At 36.1% G+C, this 22,822-nt stretch overlaps 1 protein-coding gene across 1 annotated transcript in view; it reads left to right on the top strand.

Moving 5' to 3' along the window:
- Window positions 1–22,822, top strand: part of Spef2 (sperm flagellar 2) — a 159,839-nt gene that overhangs the window by 90,885 nt on the left and 46,132 nt on the right. The window contains exons 19-24 of the mRNA XM_027401298.2: window positions 306–473; window positions 4,819–4,869; window positions 10,880–11,028; window positions 12,970–13,097; window positions 13,178–13,316; window positions 19,811–19,948. Coding sequence (XP_027257099.1) covers window positions 306–473; window positions 4,819–4,869; window positions 10,880–11,028; window positions 12,970–13,097; window positions 13,178–13,316; window positions 19,811–19,948 — 773 coding nt within the window. The remainder of the gene's footprint in view (window positions 1–305; window positions 474–4,818; window positions 4,870–10,879; window positions 11,029–12,969; window positions 13,098–13,177; window positions 13,317–19,810; window positions 19,949–22,822) is intronic.

The raw sequence follows: 22,822 nt of genomic DNA, 5'->3' as shown, positions 1-22,822 counted from the left end.
CCCTTTCTTACTTTCTGAACACAGACACACACACGCACGCGCACACACACACACTCACTCTATCACTCTCATCCCATAAACTTCACCATAACCATAACTATGATGCCAAAGAATAAAGAAGAGCCCAAAATGTGAATGAATGTTAGGTATAATAAATATATTTGTGGTGATTGTATAGCAAATGTAATATGCAGTAGTAATTTTACTAATTACAATTTCATAATAATTTTATATGTGTTAGTTCAAATGAAAGAGTAACTACCTGGAACCCCTAACATAGGTTCTTTTTTATCATTCTTCTGAAGTTGAAAAGAAATTGGAAGAAAGAGAAGCTGAGAAAAAGGCGGCAGCTTCCCTGACTGAGACTCCTACTACCACTCCTCCGCTTTCTTCTGAAACAGAAAAAGAAAAGGGGACTCATATTCATCGTGAGTCATCAAAAGTTGTTCCTGGGAAAGGAAAGACACAATCAGGTGACTGACAAACAGATTGATAACCCCGTTTGTCAGTTTCTTATTTTCACATAGAAAAAAATGATGAACTAGATTCAGACTTTGGCAACTTCAATCATGTGAACCAAGGATCAATGTCCAGAAGTAGAAATGCTCCTCTTTAACTTTAATATCTGTGGTGTTAAGAATAGTTGTGAGGTCTCTCACAGGCAGAGCACACACTCTACCATTGAGCTACATCCTCACTCAAGGAAAAGCCCTCCTACTGAGCAAAAGCATTTGTTTAGAAAGCTCAGTGTCTTAGCTGCTCCACAGGATATGTGGAGCCCCCACTCAAACTAGCTGCTCAGTGTGTAAGCAGGGGTCAGAAGAGAAAGGTGGTAGAGAGGCAAGTGCTTTGGGGCACATGGTGGAAACAGCTGTCTGCTAAGCCACAGAACTGTATTTTTGTAAAAAGTGAGAACATTTGGATGAAATGAGAATCATTGCAAACAGGATATTCTTCCATCCCTACAAACAACATTAATTAGACACTTGAATCTATGTATAGCCAGAAATATTCAGCTAGGTGATTATAGAAAGGATACAGATGGGGCCAATGTGGTAGCTCAGTTTGTAAAGGCACCTAAGTTGCATCCCAAGAACCAGATCTCAAAAGTCATTCACTAACCTCCACATGTTTACCATGGCACACATGCATGCAAGCACACACACACCACACACACACACACGCACACGCACACGCACACGCACGCACGCACGCACGCACATCTGACACCTCAGTAATCTTAGATGTTCATAGAAAAACAGCCTTGTGGCCTGGCAGTAGACACACACGCCTTTAATCCCAGCACTCGGGAGGCAGAGGCAGGCGGATCTCTGTGAGTTTGAGGCCAGCCTGGTCCACAAGAGCTAGTTCCAGGACAGCCTCCAAAGCTACAGGGAAACCCTGTCTCGAAAAACCAAAACAAAAAAAAAAAACAAAAAAAAAAAAGAAAGAAAAGAAAAACAGCCTTGTAGAAAATACATTTTAGATTAAATTTGTTCTAGATCCTTTGTCACTGTGACTGTAAATTTAAGCATTAATGATATAAAATGAACATGACAAAATTTACATGTTCAAAATTGTCCTAGTGTTGTTTGTGTGACACCAATATCAATGTGGCATATAACATGGCTTCACAAGTGGTTAAGATATTCAGTTGTCTATCTCAGTGCCTATTCTTGGTGTGTCATAATTGTCTCTAACAACAATATTTTCACCACATAGATATTTGCCATAAATCTGTACTTCTTTACAAAATTAAATTTAATCATAGTAAGCAAAAATTATGAGACAAAGTAATGAACTTTGTTTCATATGATTGAAGTCATTTTAAGTGACTCAGATGATGATGTATTAAAGACTATTTTGCTTCAACAAATCTGGTCTTAACTAATGCAAGATATGTAAATATTGCAAATGCTTTTAGCATAAGACAGTGAAATATTAAGTGATAAATATATACACTTATATATATGTGTGTATGTGTATCAAGATAGATATATACAACTCATTAGGAATTAGAAATAATAACTTAAAGGACTAGAAGAAAACTTCAAATCCTTAAAATGTGTTTTAGACTCAGAAGGCTTTTTTTTCACATCCTGGAGAATTGACCACCATGGTCTTTTGAGCTTTCTCATAATCAGAATATTGGCGTAAAACTGTACCTCTCCTGAAACTAATCTCTAACCTTTCTGATTCTGACACAGTTTAATATTTAAGTTTAGTATTAATTTACTGAAGAATTTATTTCCTATTTTAAAGTTGTAACCTCAAATAGTGTACACTGGCAGAATAATAAATTCGTTTTGGCTTCACTGAGTAATTGTACCGTCTCTTTTTCCTTCCAGCAAGGGCAGGGCTAGTCCTGATCTTTAAAATATATAAAATGGTCATTTCCACTTGCCTAATTACATTCAAGCACAAATCAACACTGACAGGATACCTTAGTGATCAGTGGCAGGGCAGGAGAATGAAGAGAACTTCCCAGCAGCTTAACGGGAAAAAAAAAAAAAAAAAAAAAAAAAAAAAAAAAAAAACAAAAAAAACGGTTGTCCAAGAAAATTATGACTTCTTCTTTACTTTTTCAAGGAGAAAGCATGAAAAGAAAATAATTATTTTTTAAACAACACCCAAACACTAGCATGAAAATCATATAGAAGAGGCACAGTACACTTAAATAGTAATAGATTTGGCCCAGGTACAATTCTAGAATCTCCATTTTATATTTGCTACAACTGTCCTCAGAATTCAACTAAAACATCTTCATGTTTACCCTCCATTGAAAGGTCTATGATGAAATCTTTCATCAAACATTAGTATTTAATTAGAATTAAAGTTCTCAATATAAAATAATAATATCCATGCTACTATTTAACAGTATTTTTAAATATTTATCTATTTATTTATTTAGTTATTTTTAGGTTGACCATGGTAATGAAAACCTATAGCCCCACGATTTGCTAGAGATACAAGGAAAATGAGGTGTTTAAGGCTAGCCTTGGGTATATAGTGAGCTTAAGGGCAACCTGGGTTACATCACACACACACACACACACACACACACACACACACACACGCACACACACACACACACACAATGTACTCATTCGCATACACTGAGATTTCAGAACACATTTTGGAACTAACCTTTAAAATGGGAAACAGTACATGACTTCTAACATAAATAATTTTCCACAAAACTTTATAAGACCAGTGCCTGATTTTGTTTATCTCTGTCATCTTGTACTAATGGACAAAATTAATTACATACTTGGTTAAACAGAATATTTTTATAATAATTTTTTCTAATTATTAAATTTATTTCTTTAAAGCAATTAGCTGATCTAAACATATAGGTGTCTATGAGATGTGTTGTAGGATGTGTGCATGTTTAAAGGTCCTTTTAGATTTCGAGGGTAGACCTCTATGTCGTTTACTTGTTTATTTCTGTGGAATCTTGGCTGTCAGAGAGGAAATAGTCAAACAAAACATGTAAACATGTAAACATGTAACATGTAAATATGCATTTACAAACATTTTAACCATCACTTCTAAACACACACAAAATGGGTAAGATTAGCTCCCTATATCATAATAAACTGTCAATGGGTAAGATTAGCTCTCTAAATCATAATAAACTGTCACACTTACTCACTGAGGAAAGTATGTATCCCAAGATCAAGAAAAAGGAATGGTTGAGCATTTTGGTAATTAATGCAGTGTTTAATAGTGACTTTTTTTAAAAGGACTGAATCCTTATTTTCTATTTAGGAGACATGGTGCTGACCTCCAGATTATCCATTTCCAAGTCTCCCTCTTTCTGCAATATACTTTTAACTAAGTCGCAGGGAAAGCTAAATAAATATGGCAGAATTATCCTTTGCATTGTAAATTAGTCAGTGAGAATGGAAATACATAACTCACTAGGCAATACAGTATATGGCCAAAAAGAGATTAAGAATATATCATATCAGAATAGTGTTGTTACTAAAATCGTCCTCAAAGTGTTTCATTTTTATTAGTGATCTGATTTTCATATTTTAACATTATTTTTATTTATTATTATTATTATTATTATTTTATTATTATCACTGTGTTGCATGTGTATGTCAATTTTCTATCTTCACCTTTCTGTGGATTCTCAGTGTTGAATTCAGATTATCAAGCTTGCATCACCAAGGGGCAAGTGCCTTTACATGCTGAGTAAAGCTTGCATTACCTGGTGGCATAAACCTTTACTTTGCTGAGTCATCTTGCTTTTGGGAAACCTAGTATTACTGAATGAAAATCATTCTATTTCACTACATTAAAATAAATTGTGTGCTTCAAATGGACTTACTATTTACCTTAAAAACTCCATACTCCCATTACAGATTATGAACAAGCCCGACATGAAATATCAATATTAAAGCTAAGATTAAGCTTTTTTTTTTTTTTGGTTTTTCAAGACAGGGTTTCTCTGTGTAGCTTTGGAGCCTATCCTGGCACTCGCTCTGGAGACTAGGCTGGCCTTGAACTCACAGAGGTCCTCCTGCCTCTTCCTCCCGAGTGCTGGGATTAAAGGCATGTGTCACCAACGCCCAGCAAGATTAAACTTTCAAGCATGGCAATATAGAATATAACTGTGAACACTATTGCTCAATAAAAGTACATGTAGGTTCTTGTCTTCAGATTGATTTCAACTCACAGAAAAAAAAAATGATCCATTTGATGCAGTTCACAAATATAGTTGACTGCATAGACATACTTGTAATAATTGTACAGCCTGGACTATTGAAGTAAGTCACCAATGATATTTTTGTGTTGAATTTTGTTTAGAAATCCAGCATGGTAAGCAAGAATCTCCACATGAAGTGAAAGGAAAGAAAGGTGAGACTGCATTCAAGGGAAAGGTACAACAAATAAAGTTAGCTGTTGTTACACGAGCTCCGGCATTTTCTAAGTACCTCAGTGAAAACAGTCATAAGGAATAGAAGTACTTACTGAGACACTTCTTTGGGGGCATTCATCAATCGTTAGTTCATTCAAAGAAACCAGCCTCAGACTACGTGCGGCCTATTGCTTACCCAAGGCCATGTTGTGAAAAGTGATACTTTCAAGAGATAATGAAGTGGTTTGCCTAACAGGCAGAGTATCATCCATCCATTCCCTGTAGATATCACAGGTGTTATTCATGAGCTAAGCTTTGCTCCCAGAAAGGCACTGCTGTACCTTCTTTGGCCTCTAACTAAACTGTATTCACTAACAAGCACTTTGGTACAAAGTTACCATTTTTCTTTATAACACAATAGAATAGAAATAGAGCTAAAACTTTACATTGCATCAATAATGGCCAGCTATCACATTTTCTGAAATGCAGGTATGTCATTTTCTCATATGTGAGATCCTAAGTGATTTCAGATTTCATTTGAAACCCAGGGGCATGGAAAGTTGCCTCCTACTGAATGAGTGCTTATATAATGAGTGTAGGGTTTTTTGTTGGTTTCCTATCTTGGCTACCTAGGTATTCCTAGCCACAGTAGCACCTGAGTCTCAGAACTTGGGCAAGGGTGGAGGGACCACAGTGGCTTCCTTCCTATTCTTCTGGTTTTGATCGTATGTTTTAAGTGGCATTGTTTTCTGACTCTACTTTCATTAAGATTTTGTCTGTTTTACTTTATCTGTTTGTTTGAAATTGGATGAATGTTATTTTTTTGAACTACATAATAAACAGATTGTAAAAAGCACTCATGCTCTAAAGCATGTTAGTGTCAGTTAGATTTGTGTTGTTGCTATAGCAAACTATTAGTTAAAGATTGAGATACAATGAATATGTACACTTGACTTCATTCAGGGTACATTCCCAATTATTATTGTCATGGGACGTGTACTTTTACTATCAATCATAAATTGCCAATGTATTTTTAGTCTAAAAGTGGGTGATAGTCACAAAATGTTCTAAATGTTATGCTCATCTCAATACATATCTCAATACTACATATATAAATATAGTCTTTAACAGTCATGACTACATATATATATATATATAGTTTTTAATATTTGAAATTAATACCATTGATACTGACACAAATATTTATCTCACAGGCCTTTGTATCACAACTATATTTAAATAATCTCTCAAGTATTGTGATCACACACACATATGAATATATGGGCTATGGATAGTTATGCTGAAGTGAACATCCCTTTATAACATTACAGTAAAAGACAATTTCATCATGATTGTGTCACACTGTAGACTTATTTAACTAGAGGTAATGAATTAACACTGAGATGCACTTTTAACTGAAATTCTAACCGCTGTAATTTATACTCAGTTCTTGATTGTTTACCAACAAAGCAATTTCCCTTTTTATATTACTTATCTCTTGCTTTTAAATTGTTACTAAACTAAACTCAAATGAAGTATTATAAGCCCAACAGACAGAGAGATTAAGTACGTATAGACATATTTGACACCAAATCATAAATTGAACATAATAGTATATAAACTCTAAGAGCACCCACAAGCCATAAGCAACCATGCAAGTTCAACAGGAAAATATATGCCCTCACTAACTCAGTTTAATTAAAGGATTCCCAATTTCATCTTAATTTTTTTAGTCTTCTAGTTTATGAAGTTAAATGATATTTTAAAAGATGAATTTTAGGGGCTACTGAGATTGTTCCTCTTTCAGAAGACCGAGATTCCATTTGCAGCATAGAGGCTCACAAACATATATAACTCTGGTTTCAGGGGTCCTGAGGTCCTTTTCTGACCTCCATGGAATTGTAGTATGCTTTCATACACAAAGATAAAACATTCAAACATTAAATGGATAGATAGATAGATAGATAGATAGATAGATAGATAGATAGATAGATAGATAGATATAGATAGATAGATAGATAAACGGAATTTTTAGAGATGAACTTTAAATGAGATTTACAAGTTCTCTTACAACAGTGTAGAAATGCTATTGTTTTGGTGTTTATAACAAGATTTACTTCACAGAACAGCCAGAGCTATTACACAGAAAAACCCTGTATTAACAACAACAACAAAAAAGCCGAACAATATTTACTTCATATAGGAAGTTACTGTATTTTACTTCTTGATATTTGAAATTAATAGCATTGACACTGGACAATTTTTTTTTCTAAATCTCGCAGGCATTGTATCACAGTTGTATTTAATGCCCCTCTTACAAGTCATGATACCATTTCTTTTCTTCTTTCTTCAAACTATTATTTTTTACTGGTAACATCATTGACTCATCCTTATTCTCTGGATATTGGATCAGTCTTTACTTTCTTGTTCTTTTGAAATCTTAAAAGTTCAGTTTTATGGTGGTCTTAAAATATTTATTTTTTAAACAATATTTTCGTATCTTATCTGAAAATCCACACATGCATATAACATTCTTAATCATAATCATTTCTATTCCCTCGTGCCAGCTCATCTAGTTCCCAACATACCTCCCTATTGTTTTAAGTAAGTATTTTACTAATTGCTTGAGAATTTTATACAATATATTTTCCTCATATTCACCCTTAAATCCTCTTATGTCCATCCCTACTTCTTAATCTCCCAACTTCATGTCCTCTCTCAATTTCTTTTCAAAACAAAATATAAATGGCATCATACTTTTATTTACCTTTAACTGAAATTCTTATTTTTCCATAATCCATACATAAATTACTGTATTAACATCATTTACACCCTTTCTTACGTCTTCATTCAAACTCTTCCTATTTATTCCCTTACTTCTTCTCAAATTCATTACTTTCTGTTCTTTGTTATTGCTAATGTATATTCTCACCTCTGATAATTTTTTGCTTTTTCTTTAATTACTATTTTTACATGTATACATTCATATATAAGTAAGACCTCTTAAGTCCATTTCTTGTTTCTCTTGTGTGTATGTTTTTAATGATGACCACTTGGGACTGGATAACCAGTTAGGAGACTCATCCTTTGGAAGAGTGATTCTTCCTCACTACTTGTATCTTCATCTACATGTGGAGCCTTGTGAGATTTCCCCATCCACACTGGCATGTCAACTGGTATTGTCATTGTTCAGGTCTAGTTTAGGCTACCATATTACTGAGATTTCATGGGTGCAGCTTCCCAGTACTATAAGTAAGACACAATCTCACAGCAGATGCCCAGTCTTCCAGGTCTTGTATTACAGTCTTTCTGCCCCCTCTTCTGTGATGCCTCCTGAGCCGGGGTGATAGGATTTTGCTATAGATATACAAGCAAAAGCACTTATCAGATTCTAGGCACAATTATACTAGAGGTGAGTTTCATAAATGATCTCAGATGATCAGTCTTATTACTTTACAGCTACACATATCTGACTCCACGATGAGGAACAATACAAATCCTAGGTCTTTGAACAGAGAACACATTCCTCCATGAGCTTTGCCAAAGTTCCTTCTTAGCACAGTGCTGGTGTGTGCTCAGTCTCTGACTCTTCACCTTACACTGGAATCTTCTCTCCCTGGTTATAGTCCTTTAGTCTGTTCCAACTCCAGGCTAAAATGTTCACCTCATCTGAGTTGACCTGCTTCTCAACCTTGCCAAGTGTTCTTAGCAGCTCAGTCAGCGATAAACACTATGTATCTGTTAAACATAGCTAAACTTAAGAAATATGAATGGAATCATTGTTTACCAATATTTTGACTTTAACTTGCAAAGATATTAATTAAATCAGGTTCCCACTGGAAATATTTTAGAAAAGTAACAAATGATGATGATGATAATGATGATAATAACATCTTGATTAAAAATATATAAAACAGACTTTCTATGTTTGCTTCCTCCCAACAAATGCCCCCTCCCAACTCTCTCTCTTTCCTGAGAAATACTTAATTTAATTAGAAAATGTTCAGATCTTTTTAGTGTTCTCTCCTCATCAATCAATGCAGTTTACTTATATCCTACAATTACTTACTTGCATTCTTGGTTTTAAATTTTGCTTTAAACTTCTGACTTTTAATTACACAACCCTTTACTAAATCACCACTATTTGTATTTTTTGTTATTTACATATTCCTCTGTCATTTCATCTTTACCTAAATATATCTTTACTTTTAACATTGATATACTACCCTGTCTGAAAATTGAATTTTTTTCCATGACATATTTTAATATATAATTATCTTGGCTTAGTGGATATTTGCCTGATCCTATCTATTTACCATTATTGAACAAAAATGTCCTAAAAATGATTTGTATAATACACTAAACAGGAGTTTTTCTACAAACCTTTTAGCCTTGAGAAATGGCTATAGCAAGGACTCAGTGATTTCCCTATAGAACCTGAAGACATCAAATTATGGTAGTCATTAGATTTAAATAGCTAATAAAGATTTTGTTTCAAAGTAACTTGTTTCACTCGTTTAAATATAGACACACTTGTTTCCCATTAAAAATACTCCTCCTCTCAGCATTTTCATTGCTCAATGTTGGATACATTTAATATGGTCTCAAAGCATAGTTATCCAAAAACTATTCCATCTCCCCAATTTTCACTAAATGATCAAATTATCTTTAAAATAAGAGAGAAAAGCTTATTCTATACCTTGATTTATGACTACACGGTTTGTCCTTTGGGAAATTCTGCTTAGGGAACTGTATCTTAAAATGGTCAAGTTCAGATTGAATGGTGAAGAACCATACAGAAAATAATAGTCAAATTTAGCTAGTCTTCAGGTCTGTAAATGGCTAACAGATGTTGGTTTAATTATATATGGAGACATCACCTGAACTACCCAAAAGTCATAATGCCTTCTCTACATATAAACCATGCCTTTAAATAGCATAAAATTAAAATAATCTAAAGAACATCAGTAGATTATACTCTTCAGAATAATGTATTTTGAAGAAAGAAAATGATCCCTGTGTTAATAGTCATCTTTCAACTGTGTGTTCAATTTTCAACAATTAATCCAAAGGCAGGTGGAGTCTAGCTTGGATGAAAAAAAAATATTATCCTTTCATGGTGTGCCTATGCTCACAATACAAGGAAGCAGTGTAACTGGTCTTGGCTGCCCTCTTCATAAAAGAAAGGGAAGTAGATTTCCACTTCAGGCCTTAAATTTGAACACAGGCTACTTCTTGCTTCTCCTCCTTCTCCCATTTCTCCAGCTCCTTCCACTCCTCCCTCTCCCCCTTCCCTTCCCCATCCTCTCCCCTTCTCCTCCTCTTCACTTACCTCCTCCTCTATCCCCTTACTCTCACAGTTTTCCTTCCACTTCTACCTCCCTTGGTGACTCCTTCCCTCCCTTCTTGACTTTCTATGCTTAAATTTAAAGCCTGACCATAGCAAGAAATGCATTTTTTTCAGAAATCCTTTCAATCTACAGGGAATATGAGAAGGTTTGGGAGCTTCAGTGGATTCTTCTCTCATCTGTAGCCTTGACCTTCTCTGGATAGCCCTTACATACAATCCTTCCTTAACTCCTGCTCTGGGTCCCAAGGGACACAAACAAGCCCCATTTATGTCCCAGGCACAATCTTTCTCATTTGACATGAAGAATTTATTGGCCAGTTCTTACAATAGGAAATTAAACACACTTGGTGATAAAGCCTAAATTTTATAAGAGCTACAGGTGTATTAAAGAGGCAAGACATGAGCAAAAGTAAAACACAATAAATGGGTTCCCTTAAATAAGAAAACAATTCATTAGTAGGAGTGTATCTGTTAAAGCAGGGGCCATGGTAAATGAGGCATGCATTCTACTACATCTTCAAGTTGGTAAAACTGCTGAAGAAGCTAAAAGAGTCATCAATGAATGGCCTGAATCCCATAACAACCATAGACTTTGTCATCCTCAGAAACCTGTCCTGATCACCTACTTGTACTGCAATGATTTAATATGCATGTTTAAGTTTCTTCTAAAGGAAAAACACAAGGAGGCAAAACACCAGGGAAGAAGTCACCTGTTGGGTCTGTAGAAGCATCACCCACACCAACAGCACCACCGCCACCTAAGCCAGGATCAGAAGACTGGGTCTTTGTGGCTGAGCCTATACCTGAGGTATCCACCTTCTAATAAAATAACTGAATAATTTATCCTGTTTATAGCAAGTTTTGCCACATTTGCAACATCTAACAATCCTTCTGGAGTCAGGATTGTGTCTATATTTATCAAAAAAATGAGATAAGCCTGGAGTTGCAGCTCACTGGTAGAGTGCAGAAGACCCTGGATTCCATCCACAGTGTTGAGGTGGGGAAAACAATGATAAATTTCCTAGTGGCTTCTCGGTGAACTGTATTTCAATTTCTCCCGTGGATTTGAGTTTCTGGGCCACATTTTGAAATTGCTCTTGAGTATTGAAATCAGGAGGACGAATAGCTTCTGTGAGTAGCAATTTTCTCCCCAAGGACAAGCAGAGATGCAGTTTCCTAGAAGAATAATTTCTGCCACACGCATACCCAGCAAATTTACAGTCCCCCACCATGCATGAGGACTTAATCATAATACTTCCAGATGAAGTTTAATCTCTGGTTTTTTAGAATTGGAAGAAGTTAACTAAACCATAAAACAGCTACCTGGTCCCAAGAGCTCATAATAAGTATGTTAGATGGGGAGGTACATAGAGCCATTTTCCAGTGACAGAGGTAAAGCAGTTATTACCTGGGCCTGGAGCTTCAAAAGATAAATAATCAACTTGGGGAATCAAAGACTGTTTTTCTAATGAAGGATGGGGAAATGTTTACAGGAATCAGTTCTAGCTTTTTATTCATTACATAGTGCTCTCTTAACACTGACGAACTCAGCAAGGTCCATCTCTACCAGGCATTTGAGAGCCCCATGTTCACTGCAAGAGTTGTGTTGTAGCTGTTATTAAAATCCTCTAGGGATGTTTAATTGCGCACATTAGGCTGTATGTTCTCTGGAGGGTGGAGTGAGTACCCAGAATAGCTCACTGCATCCAGGAGCCAGATATAGTCAATAGTATATGACATATACTTGATAGGTTTTTGATGAATGAATTAACTAGTATCATGGATAAAAATGGAAAATACTTAAATATGAAACATTTAAATGATACAATAATATATGCATGCATGAATGTATGTATGTGCATATGTATGCTCATATATCGTGGGTATCATTTGGCCAAGAAGAAGCTACTTTAAATGTATATACAGAAAGAGAGACACACCTACATCTGTCTTCAAAATGTTCTGAGTTTGTGACAGAAACAGAACAGAAGGCATCTGGTAGAACAAAATATAATCATTATTGCGTATTGGGTGGGGAGTGATGAACAAAAATACCTAAATCTTATTTCCTTGGTATTGTTCAAAACAAATAACACTGTAGAGGACTAAACTAAAGTAAAGGCCATTAATATTGGAATAGGATACAAGCTCACATACATAAATCTTGGGATGGACTCTTGTAGGAAGCAGATGAATCACAAGGAAAGAAAATGGAACAGTGTTTACAAGTATGTCATTAGCACATCAGGAAATGTGCAAAGATGAGGCAAAACATAATAAATCAATTCATTTATTCAATAAGTAGTCTTTGAGGACTTTCCAGGTCCAGGATACCATGTGATTACAGGGAAAGACTGTAGAGTGCTGATCAAGACAACTATAGCCTCTCGATGAATGGGTCTGATGTTTTAGAATAAAACACAGACAAATAGAATTAATGTTGCCAGTATTATAACAACTGGAGCACAGGATGCTAAGGCAAAGCTGCAGAAGATCTGAGGACAACCTTGAAAACTGACTGGGCCAGAGAAGGATTTCTGGAAGAAATAATGTCTGTGCTGAGACATGCAAATTCTTTGGGACAGGAAGGTATCTTCTGGAGACAGATGAGGACTAAGACATTGTAGAAGGTGTGGTTCACGTAGTTGTAGTTGGGACTTGATCTTGATTACTAGTGTTCTTTTGACCCAGCTAGTAACAAGAATTTTTGTTTTCAAATACTGATTTTCTATGCTTTGCTGTTTAACAGGAACTACCTTCATTTTTACTACCTTATTGGGAACTGATAGAGAAATCCTACATCAACCATATCAAAACAGTACTTCGATATCTTAGAGAAAACCAACACAGTATCATTTCTTATTTATATGAGACTAGGTAAGTAAAGTCCCCAAGGTCAGAATTTTTTCATGATTAGGTAGGACAAGGATCCATCTCATCCTCTTCCTTACTTACAGAACAAGTTTCCAGGAGTTTCTAAGGCGTCCAGATCACAAGCAAGACTTTGTATCTCAGTGGCAGGCTGATTTCAACTCTCTTCCTGAAGACCTGTGGGAAGATGAGGAAACAAAGGCTGAACTACACCAAAGAGTGAATGTAAGAACTGCTATGATGTGCTGGGTCAGGGTCATCTTATTTTCATTTCCTCATCTGTAGAGACCCCCCCCCCCCCACTTCATCCTGTCTGTCTTCAGGGATGGAAGCACTGGAAATACAGTGATCCAAACTCTGACCCTGTCATTAGTAACATCATAAAGGACTATCTGCTCTTCACTTTGGGTTCAGAATATATATATATGGTGCACTTCTTATAAGAGAAGTTGACATCAGCAGTACAGGCGTCTTCCTGCCATCCACTATGTAGACTCTTTGTAGACTTTCTGTTAGCCCACCTACTTGTGGCCATACCTCATGTTATTACATGCCCATCCTGAATCTAGTTACATAGCCTAATATCAGCAAGAAGGAAAATGGGAACAAGCCATACTTACCTCCATTGACTAGATATTTTGAAGTCTGGTGACATATTGTACATATTTTTATATCTCTATCAAGCACTGTACTTAGAAGTTGGAAGAAAGGTAGGTTTTTTCTTTTTTTTACAAGTTTATTACCTTGATTCTAGGAAAGGGCTTCTGGTGTACAAGAAGCCCCACTCAGTTTCATAGCCTTCATCTTCCATGTATAAATCGACAACCTTCTCTTATATTATCAGAGCAATACCTTGAAACTATATCATGTATATTTGACTAAGAATCAAATAGTATCATGATTTTGTCGTGTGACACTTTTCCTCAGGAAATGTGTCTAGATAGGGAATCCACAGTAGAAGATGCCACCAGAGCCCAGCTTGGTAAACTAATGGGTTCGTTGAGGTTACTTAAAGGAGTATTGGTGAGGAGTTACTTACAGGACTATAAATGTTGGGTGGAAAGCTTACCTAGCATGGGTGATAGCTCGCAAAAGCTGGAAACCTGGAGCTCACTGCATAACTTGCAAGCAGCTTGATAGGTTGGAAAATGTCTCTTCCAGGTGGCTCAACCACTCATTGCCTCTTCTAGGCAGTTTGATTTGTTGGAGCCTCTTCTAGGCAGCATGTGAACTGCCTGTTCCAAGTTGGGAGTGCCTTTCAATAGTCCCTCATGCTCGTGTAAGCTTGAGGATAGAGTAGTTCAATATATCTGAATAGTTACAGGGTCTTCTTTTAAAACATTAATCATTATTTGAGAATTTCATACAATGTATTTTGATCATATTCACCTCAGCTCTTCTCATTAACTCCATCAAGATCCACCCCTACCACTGTAACTCCCATAACTTATCTTCTTTTATTAAATTCAGTTTGTACTGTTTATGTGCTTTGGGGTATGGGCCATCACCACAGCATGGTCAAACTATCTGGAGTCACACCCCTAAAGAAAACAGACTCTCCCTTCTCTAGAAGCCATAAATTGTCCATAGAAACTCATTTTGGGGCAGGAGCTCATGAACCCCCTACTCCATGCTAGAATTTTGATTGGCTTGATCTTGTGCAGGTCTTGTGCAGTCAGTCAACCACAACTGCTATGAGTTTTTGAGTATAGAAGTTCTGTCATATCCAGAAAACACTAATTTGTTCTAGTTCTTCCTGACCTCCTGCTTTTATAGTCTTTCTACAACCTCTTCTGTAATAGTACCCAAGCTACTACTGGATGGGGCTGTGATATAGCTGTCCCATTTATAGTTGAGTAACCCCAAAGTCACTTATTCTTTGTACTTTGACCATTCTTGAGTTTCAATGCTAGCCACTAGCCACTGCACAAAGAAATTTTTCTAGTAAGGTCTGAGAACTGCACAAATCTATAGGTAGAAAGATATGATTTTAGACAGTAGTTTGATAACATGTCCGTTAAGTAAAATAAAGGGTAGGTTCACCCTTGTGGCTACCCTTACAGTACCAGGTATGTGTTTACTCCTGTAGCATGGGCTGTAATTCCAATCTGAAAGTCTGCTTAACTCCTCCAGCAGTCTGCATAGTATCTTTTCATACTATGAGAGCTAGATGAGGGGAGGAGGCTTCCTGGTCAATACTGACTTGATTTCTCTAGGCCCTTTGACTGATAAAGGTGGTATCTTCAGCAGTAGGGTCTTACTGTCAAGTTCAGGTGGGCATATAAGTGCAATGGCAATAAGCTCAATAGTTTGGGGTGGAATTTTGGGACACCTTAATTTGAGGGACTTCATGAAGCCCTCAAGAAGGTTGTTTACTTCCTGAATTTTAATGAGCCTTCTTTTAGAATTTCCTGATTCTTAAGGAGCTGTTTCTCTACAAGATAGAATATTTCACCTCCCTTTAGAACATCTTCAGTGAGTGTGTTTGTATAGCCTAAGGTGTTCTGAAGCTCACTTTGTAGACCACTGTCTAGGCTGATTTCAAACTCACATAGATACCCCTGCCTCTACCTCACAAGTGCTGGGATTAACAATATATGCACCACACCTGACCTAGAATATCCTGAGTCTTAACCAGCTTCCTTCCAAGATCAATGTTTCAACTTGGAGGAAATTTCTATGCAACGTATCTCTATATCATTTGCATAACAAATATATTGCCAAACTCTACCCCAGTGTTCATCATTTGTTCAGAAAATATTAAAGCATTTATTATGTCCACAGGGCTAGGGTTTAACAGGTGAACACAAAGTCTATGACTCCAAAATATTTCCATGCTGGTAGCCAGGAGACAGAATAATCAAAAACCAATAACCATAAGGTGAGTGTGTTATTATGTTTGTTTGTTTTTTTAAATCTATGATGGCATCAAGGAAGCAGGCAAGAGGCTGAGGCATTTCTGTAACTATTTTGCTTGTTGTGATGTGGAAAATCCTGCTTAGAGACAAAATTAACAGACCAAGGGCAGGAATACCGTAGTGAACAACATGCTTATGCAGAGGAGGGTTTATCTGTCAGAGTGGGGAACAAAGGCATGGAGATCAGGAGGGGTCTTGATGTGTGTGGAGGGTATCAAAAAGCAGAGAGAAGAGTGAGTGTAGATGAAAGGGCTACTGATGAGATCAGAGAGACCATGTGAGGCCATGTTACCTAAGGCCTGGGGTCATTTTATAGTATAGACAAGAAACCTGGATTTACTGGTTTAAAAGCTCCTGGGGGAAGTTATAGATCAGGAAAACCATTTGAGAAACCAATTAGTGATTGGCTCACAAAAACACAAGGCTGCCTGATGGCCTGGGTGACAGGGAGGTGCCAAAGGCTTTGTTTACCTAAGTGGTGTTTGCCTGTCACCTATTCTGAAACATTCCTCAAAATCAGGCAAATCAGCTAGGCAGTGGTGGCACATGCTTTTAATCTCAGCACTCAGGAGGCTGAAGCAGGCAGAACTGTGTGAGTTTGAGGCCAGCCCCTAAGCAGGGGTGGCTACAGCATCCCCTACAGTTATGGGCAGAGAACCATGACATTTAGTAGTCTGAATATGTCATTTGTTCCTTTTATTCCTTTTCTAAACCCAAATGCCCCATATCTTGTAGATAAACTAGGTAATAAGTAGAAATTATAAAAAATACATAATCTCTGCCAATGGTAGTTGCTATTATTATCTAGGTGTATGCAATATACTTAATTTCTAATTATTTTCAAAAAATTGTACCACAGTACACATACTGCTTCTCACCATTTTTATTCATTAATACCTGTCCTATTAATGAATAAAAATTTACCTAAAACATTTTTGTGACTAAATGGCATGACTAGTGAACATTATTATAATTCTTTGAAGATGTCTCCATTATTAATATTATTTCACAAAAAATTAATTATGTACCAATTTTAATGTAAAATTATGTGCCAATTTTAATATAAAATTTCAAACAGATACATACATACTGACACCATTAATAATAAACAACTTTCTTGGGCTAATTTTTAAGGACATAAGTAAAAAGTTAAAATTACTTATTATGCTTATGTCATATTTTTGAGACATTGAGAACTTCCAAATTCCTATTTTCACTTTAGTTTTAAAAGTAACAATAGAGAGTTCAATTTTACTTGAAGCAACAAGTTATGTGAATGCATCCAGTATTAATTCTATCTTATGTTTAAATTTTTGCCAATTTAGTGGGTAAAACATAAATTGTTCTTAAAATTTGCAATTTTTATTTTGCATTTGAAGTTAGCCTTTTTTTTCCTGTTTAATGACCATTTCTTTTCTTTCTTCTGGATCCTGATTCTGATTTCTACTTACTTTTCTCCTTAAATTGGCTCTTTTTCTTATTGATTAGAATGTCTTCCTTATATTTTATGGATAACTACCATTCATTGATAATATAAATATATTCCCAGTTTGATATTTGCCTATTTGTAATGAGGTTTTATGCGGGGAGTTTTTAAAGTTTATGTAAATAAATATAGAAATTTTCACTATAGTGTTTTTAATGACCAGTTTAAAAATATTCCAACCTAAGGTTAAATATAAGTTCACCTTTATTTTTACACATTTTGCTTTTAAATATTTGAAATATATAACTATAATAGAGGTCCCTTTAATTATTTACAAAAAGCTAGACAAATATTTTAAGATGACCCTCAGAGATGTCAACACTGGATAATATATAATATGCATGTGTGTACTTATGATCTCATTATATATATATATAATATATATGTATATATATATAGTCTCTGTGTGAGAGAGACTTTATTTAGTCTGTATATATGAAAGAATATATAAATATAGTTTCAAAAAGAATACAGAAATTAAACTTGACAAAGGAGAAATCAATTAATAAGAATAAAAAGCATAACTCAACTGCTTGACAAATAAGGAAAATAAACATTAAAGTTAAAATATCAGCCCAGATCACATGCAAAATCATTGCCAACAAGCATGCAAGGAGAGAACAAGACAGCACATATTCTTTTGAGTAAACTTCTGTTATTAGGATATATTCATGGATTCTAGGAACCAAGTATGGTTTCTACTTGAAAGTTTCAGTATGTTTGGACTTAAGAAACTTTACTGAAAGTACTGTAAGACTTTTAAACAATAGACCCTCAGCAGGAGTACACAGTAGAGAAAATGGCAAAGCCTACACAGAACTTGACTTCCCTTGATGCCATTAATAAATGTAAGTTTGATATAAGGCTAGTGTACATCCATTTTTTCTTTTGTTTTTTTCAGGACAGGGTTTCTCTTTGTACTCCTGGCTATCCTGGGACTATATAGAGCAGGTTAGCCTCAAATTCAGACCTGCCTTCCTCTGCCCCCCCTCCAAATGCTGGGTCTCAAAGTGTGCTCCACCACTTCAGGCTTCACATCTGTTTTTTAAAAAGTGCTATAGGTAACGTTAGTTGAAAAACCAGCTCTATCCTTTCATATTCTTGTATTTTATACATAGGTGATCTTGAAAACAATGAAACTTTAAAACTACTGTAACTAAGACATTTGTGTCCCCTTTCCTTGCTATGGTTTTCTACACACTGGTTATATAATGCAGCAACAGTCACTTCTAAATACGGAGCATGGGCTTGTTGCTGTCACTGTCTAATTTTCTCTGCACATCCATGATCCTAGGTACTCACCAGTAACATTTTATAGGTGAAAAATTATGGCAAGGAGATTTAACATGTTAGGAGGCAGCAGTGGTATCTATGTCCAAGCATCTAAGCTCTCCATTAAACTGTTTCTCCAAGGAAATATGGTTGGGACCCATGAAGACAGAATGATCAAGTGTATCTTCTGCCTAGAAACAATATAACAGCCAGGACATCCTCTGAAGTATTTTCTGTCTTGAAATCGTCTTTTATCTACTATCAATTCTCATGCGTAACATAGTGCTACACATTACTGGAGCTCGAAGATTCACATCCTAGCTTCACCATTTACTCACCCAAGGAAAATGCTTTCCCTGTGACCCAGTGTCCTCTTACAAAACTAAAGATAATGAGCTACCTGCTGTTGCTTTCATGCATCAGTGGGTGATGCAAATACATCAACAACACATTTAAGAATAAACCAATACACAGAACCACCAAAATTTTAACACTAAAATTTTGGCAAACTTATATATAAATTATAAAATAAATGAAATATCCCTGGATGCCCATATTATAGGCCAATTACTATGTCTAAATATTATGTTATATATTGTCCTATTCATATTCTTCCTAACTGTTCTTGGTCTGGTATGCTGCTGAACTTTTGTTGAGCATTCCATTAAGCTTACACATTATTCTGATAAATGATTCCTTATCTCTGGTAGTTAACGAATTAATACCCTTGGTTCAAATGCAACAATGTATCTTTTCCACTGATAATAGACAGTTGTTGTTTTTAATTCTCATAAAGTGATTTTCAACCAAACAAGTTTATTAACAAAATGCTAACACACAAATAGATCCACCTGCAGATAAGTTGATGGGAATGGATTTGTGAGGTGTGATTGCCATCTGAATAAATGACTCTAACACACAAACTTGTTAGGCATGGCTCCTTTAGGGACATCTCCAGCAGCAAAGGACCTCAGGTGCATGGTACTGAAGCTATACAAGGCATGACTCTCAAGCACAGCCATGCTGTTTGTCTTTCCACTCAGGATCTACGAGACCGCCTGTGGGACATCTGTGATGCCAGGAAGGAGGAGGCCGAGCAGGAGAGGCTTGATATCATTAATGAGAGCTGGCTGCAGGACTCTATCGGAATAACAATGAATCACTTCTTTTCCCTGATGCAGGTAGGAGCAACCAGACACAGTGACACAGACTCCCTTTGCAGCTTATTCCTCATGGAACAACTCCTTCGGGAATGTTATGGGTCTGCTCAAGGATCATTTTGCTGATAACATCTTGTGTGGTATGCATTCTCTGCCTGGTATGCATTGTGGCTTACCAAGAAAATTAAGTAACAAATTTTTTAACATTTTTTTTGTCTCAGCCAAACAACCACACAGACAGTGCATCTCAAGCAGCTTCTCGCCATTTCTGCTTCCCTGTGTATATTCTGTGAGATTGTAGGAACACTGTCAGCAACTGGGGTGTTTACTTAAAAGTGGTCACCTTAGCCCAAGAAAGCTGCCCTGCCATAATTTGTAGGGTACATTACAACCCTGGGTATAATTGCTGTGACCAGGAGAGAAAGTGCAGACCAGCCTTTAGTTGATAGATCCCTCAAAAACAAAGTGCCTTTAAATAGGGGTTGAGGCAGAATGAGGGGTGAGATCAGTTGTCTTTTCTTTGTAATATTTAAGCTTTTAAATACATGTGTATCTCTGTGTTGGAGTGTGGCTTTGGACACCTGCTCAGTACCTGTGTAGATAAGAAGAAAACTCTGGACCCCTCCAGAGTTGGGGTTTTTGGTAGCTATGAGCCACCTAGTGTAGATGCTGGGAACTATAGTCCTCTGAAAGAGTGGTGTACTCTCTTAACCCTGAGACACCTCTCCAGCCCCAGTTTTGTTTATTCATTAAACTTCCTCCTATCTTCATTGTAGGAGATAGGTTTGCGATCGAAGACATCCTCAGAAGTTAATTTCCTTTCCTCATATAGGAGCCTTGAAATACTATCTGCTGTGAGAAATAACTGTAATTCAAAGACAGGGTTTTCTGATCTTGAGGAAGTCATTCCTGGATGAAAGGCCTGTCTTAAAATGTGTATTTCAAAAACACAAAGAAAGAGGTTCACAATGGACAAGTTTCCTGATGAAACTTGATGAGATGAGATCAAGTCAGTAAAAAATGATGAGAGTCTTGGAAAAGTGTGTCTAAAATTAAGATGCTTAGGGTTCTATCAAGGCTATCTTGGTCAAGCTATGCTTAATTTTTGTTGGCAGAATAGTAAAGGGAAGAATGAATGGGGACTACTCAACTATAGTTGAATAACTTGGAAGGTACATTAGGAGATGATAAAATATCTCTGTTCATATCTATTTCTTAGACATAGTAGATGTTCAGCAAATCTCTTTTGAAAAGATGACCAATCCATTCTAGTAGTTCCAGCCTTCAAAGGACAATCCCTGCTCCAAGGCCGGTCTGAAAAGTCAACAGAAACACTAAGAACAGAAAAGCCTCAAGAATTATAGCAGCGTCCACCTTACTATTTCCCTTCCCATGGTTTCAGTTGCCTTTACTTGACCACAGTTGTGTGTGCGTGTGCGTGTGCGTGCGTGTGTGTGTGTGTGTGTGTGTGTGTGTGTGTGTGTGTGTGTGTATTGGGGGAGGGGTGTTGTTTTGCTTTTCTGTTAAAATATAACTCGCCCACTAATGCTCCTATCAATTTACTTGATAGATGAATTAGTTTTTTTACTGACTTCCTTAGATCCTCTGAAACTTCTTCCACAATGAAACATATGGTTTAGAGCAACCTAATCCATGTTCCCTCACTATCTACTCACATTTTGCTTAGAATAAGCTGTGTTTTGTGTCAGCAATGATGAGGTAAATCTTTTGATGCTCCATTTTGCACCCAATTTATTCTGTTTCATCTTACTTAGAATGAAAAATTTTCCCTTTTTCATTGCATCAACACTGTATATTCTCTGCATAGAAATAAAGAAAGAAATTGAAGTGTATCCCCTATGAATGAAGAAGAACTATATTATCTCTACATAGGAGGCTTAAAGAAATCAGGATATCAGAACAAGGAAAACCGTGAAGGCATGTTATAAAGCTGGACTATGAGGATAAGAGAGATTTAAGAGTTTCAGCCAAGGATAATGCTGAGACATTGTTAGGCATATCATTAAGTGTATTAAGGAGTACGCTTAGCTCCCTAATGCATAGTTTACACAAAGGAATAAGTAAAGTACACAACTAGCCTAAACTCATTTGAGCAGAAGCTTGGGGTAATAATTTGAACATGTAGAGAGAAAATATTATGAACAGATTTTACCAAGTGCTTATGGAAAAAGTAGCTACAATCCAATAATAAAGGTACAGCAGACATCTGTGAGTCATTTTTATGTGTCAGAGCCATAAATTACTCCTGTGGTCTAGGTAAGACTCTACATTTCATTAATATATAGATTTGAGACATTGACCCAATGTCCACATCCTATAAGACAAAATAAAATAGACCAGCAGAGTGCATGCCGGGCATACTCTCAGAAATTTTTAGAACACAGTAAACCATCAATACAGCATTATGCTGGAGGTTCTATTGTTATCCTCATTTTATATGCCAATAATTTTCTTTAAACTATGGGATTATTCTGTGTATGAGTATTTTAACTCAATGGTAAAGAAATAAATCAAAGGTCTTGGCCATTTCAAAGTACTGTGCTCATATGTAAAACATCCTATAATTTAAACTAATATACAAATGCTAATTTTATTTTATAATATAGACTCAAAGTAATGAGATGAATTTCCTCTTGTTCGAGTCATTTAGCTAGAAGAGTTCAATATTATAAAAATCAGAAATAAACCATCTAATAATTTTCTCTATAAAACAACCTTATTGCACCTGTTATTTTTTTATTGCATACTACTGTGGAAAAACAAGCATCCCTTTGTTGTCAGCTGTGACTATGACAATGCAAGTCTATTCCTGGATAGTTCAGAAACATTTTTTTTCTTTTTCTTTATTCTTCTCTCACATAATACATCCAGACT

This window comes from Cricetulus griseus, chromosome 2 (genome assembly GCF_003668045.3).
Source record: "Cricetulus griseus strain 17A/GY chromosome 2, alternate assembly CriGri-PICRH-1.0, whole genome shotgun sequence".
Taxonomy (NCBI): domain Eukaryota; kingdom Metazoa; phylum Chordata; class Mammalia; order Rodentia; family Cricetidae; genus Cricetulus; species Cricetulus griseus.
This window is presented reverse-complemented; position numbering and strand designations above follow the sequence as displayed.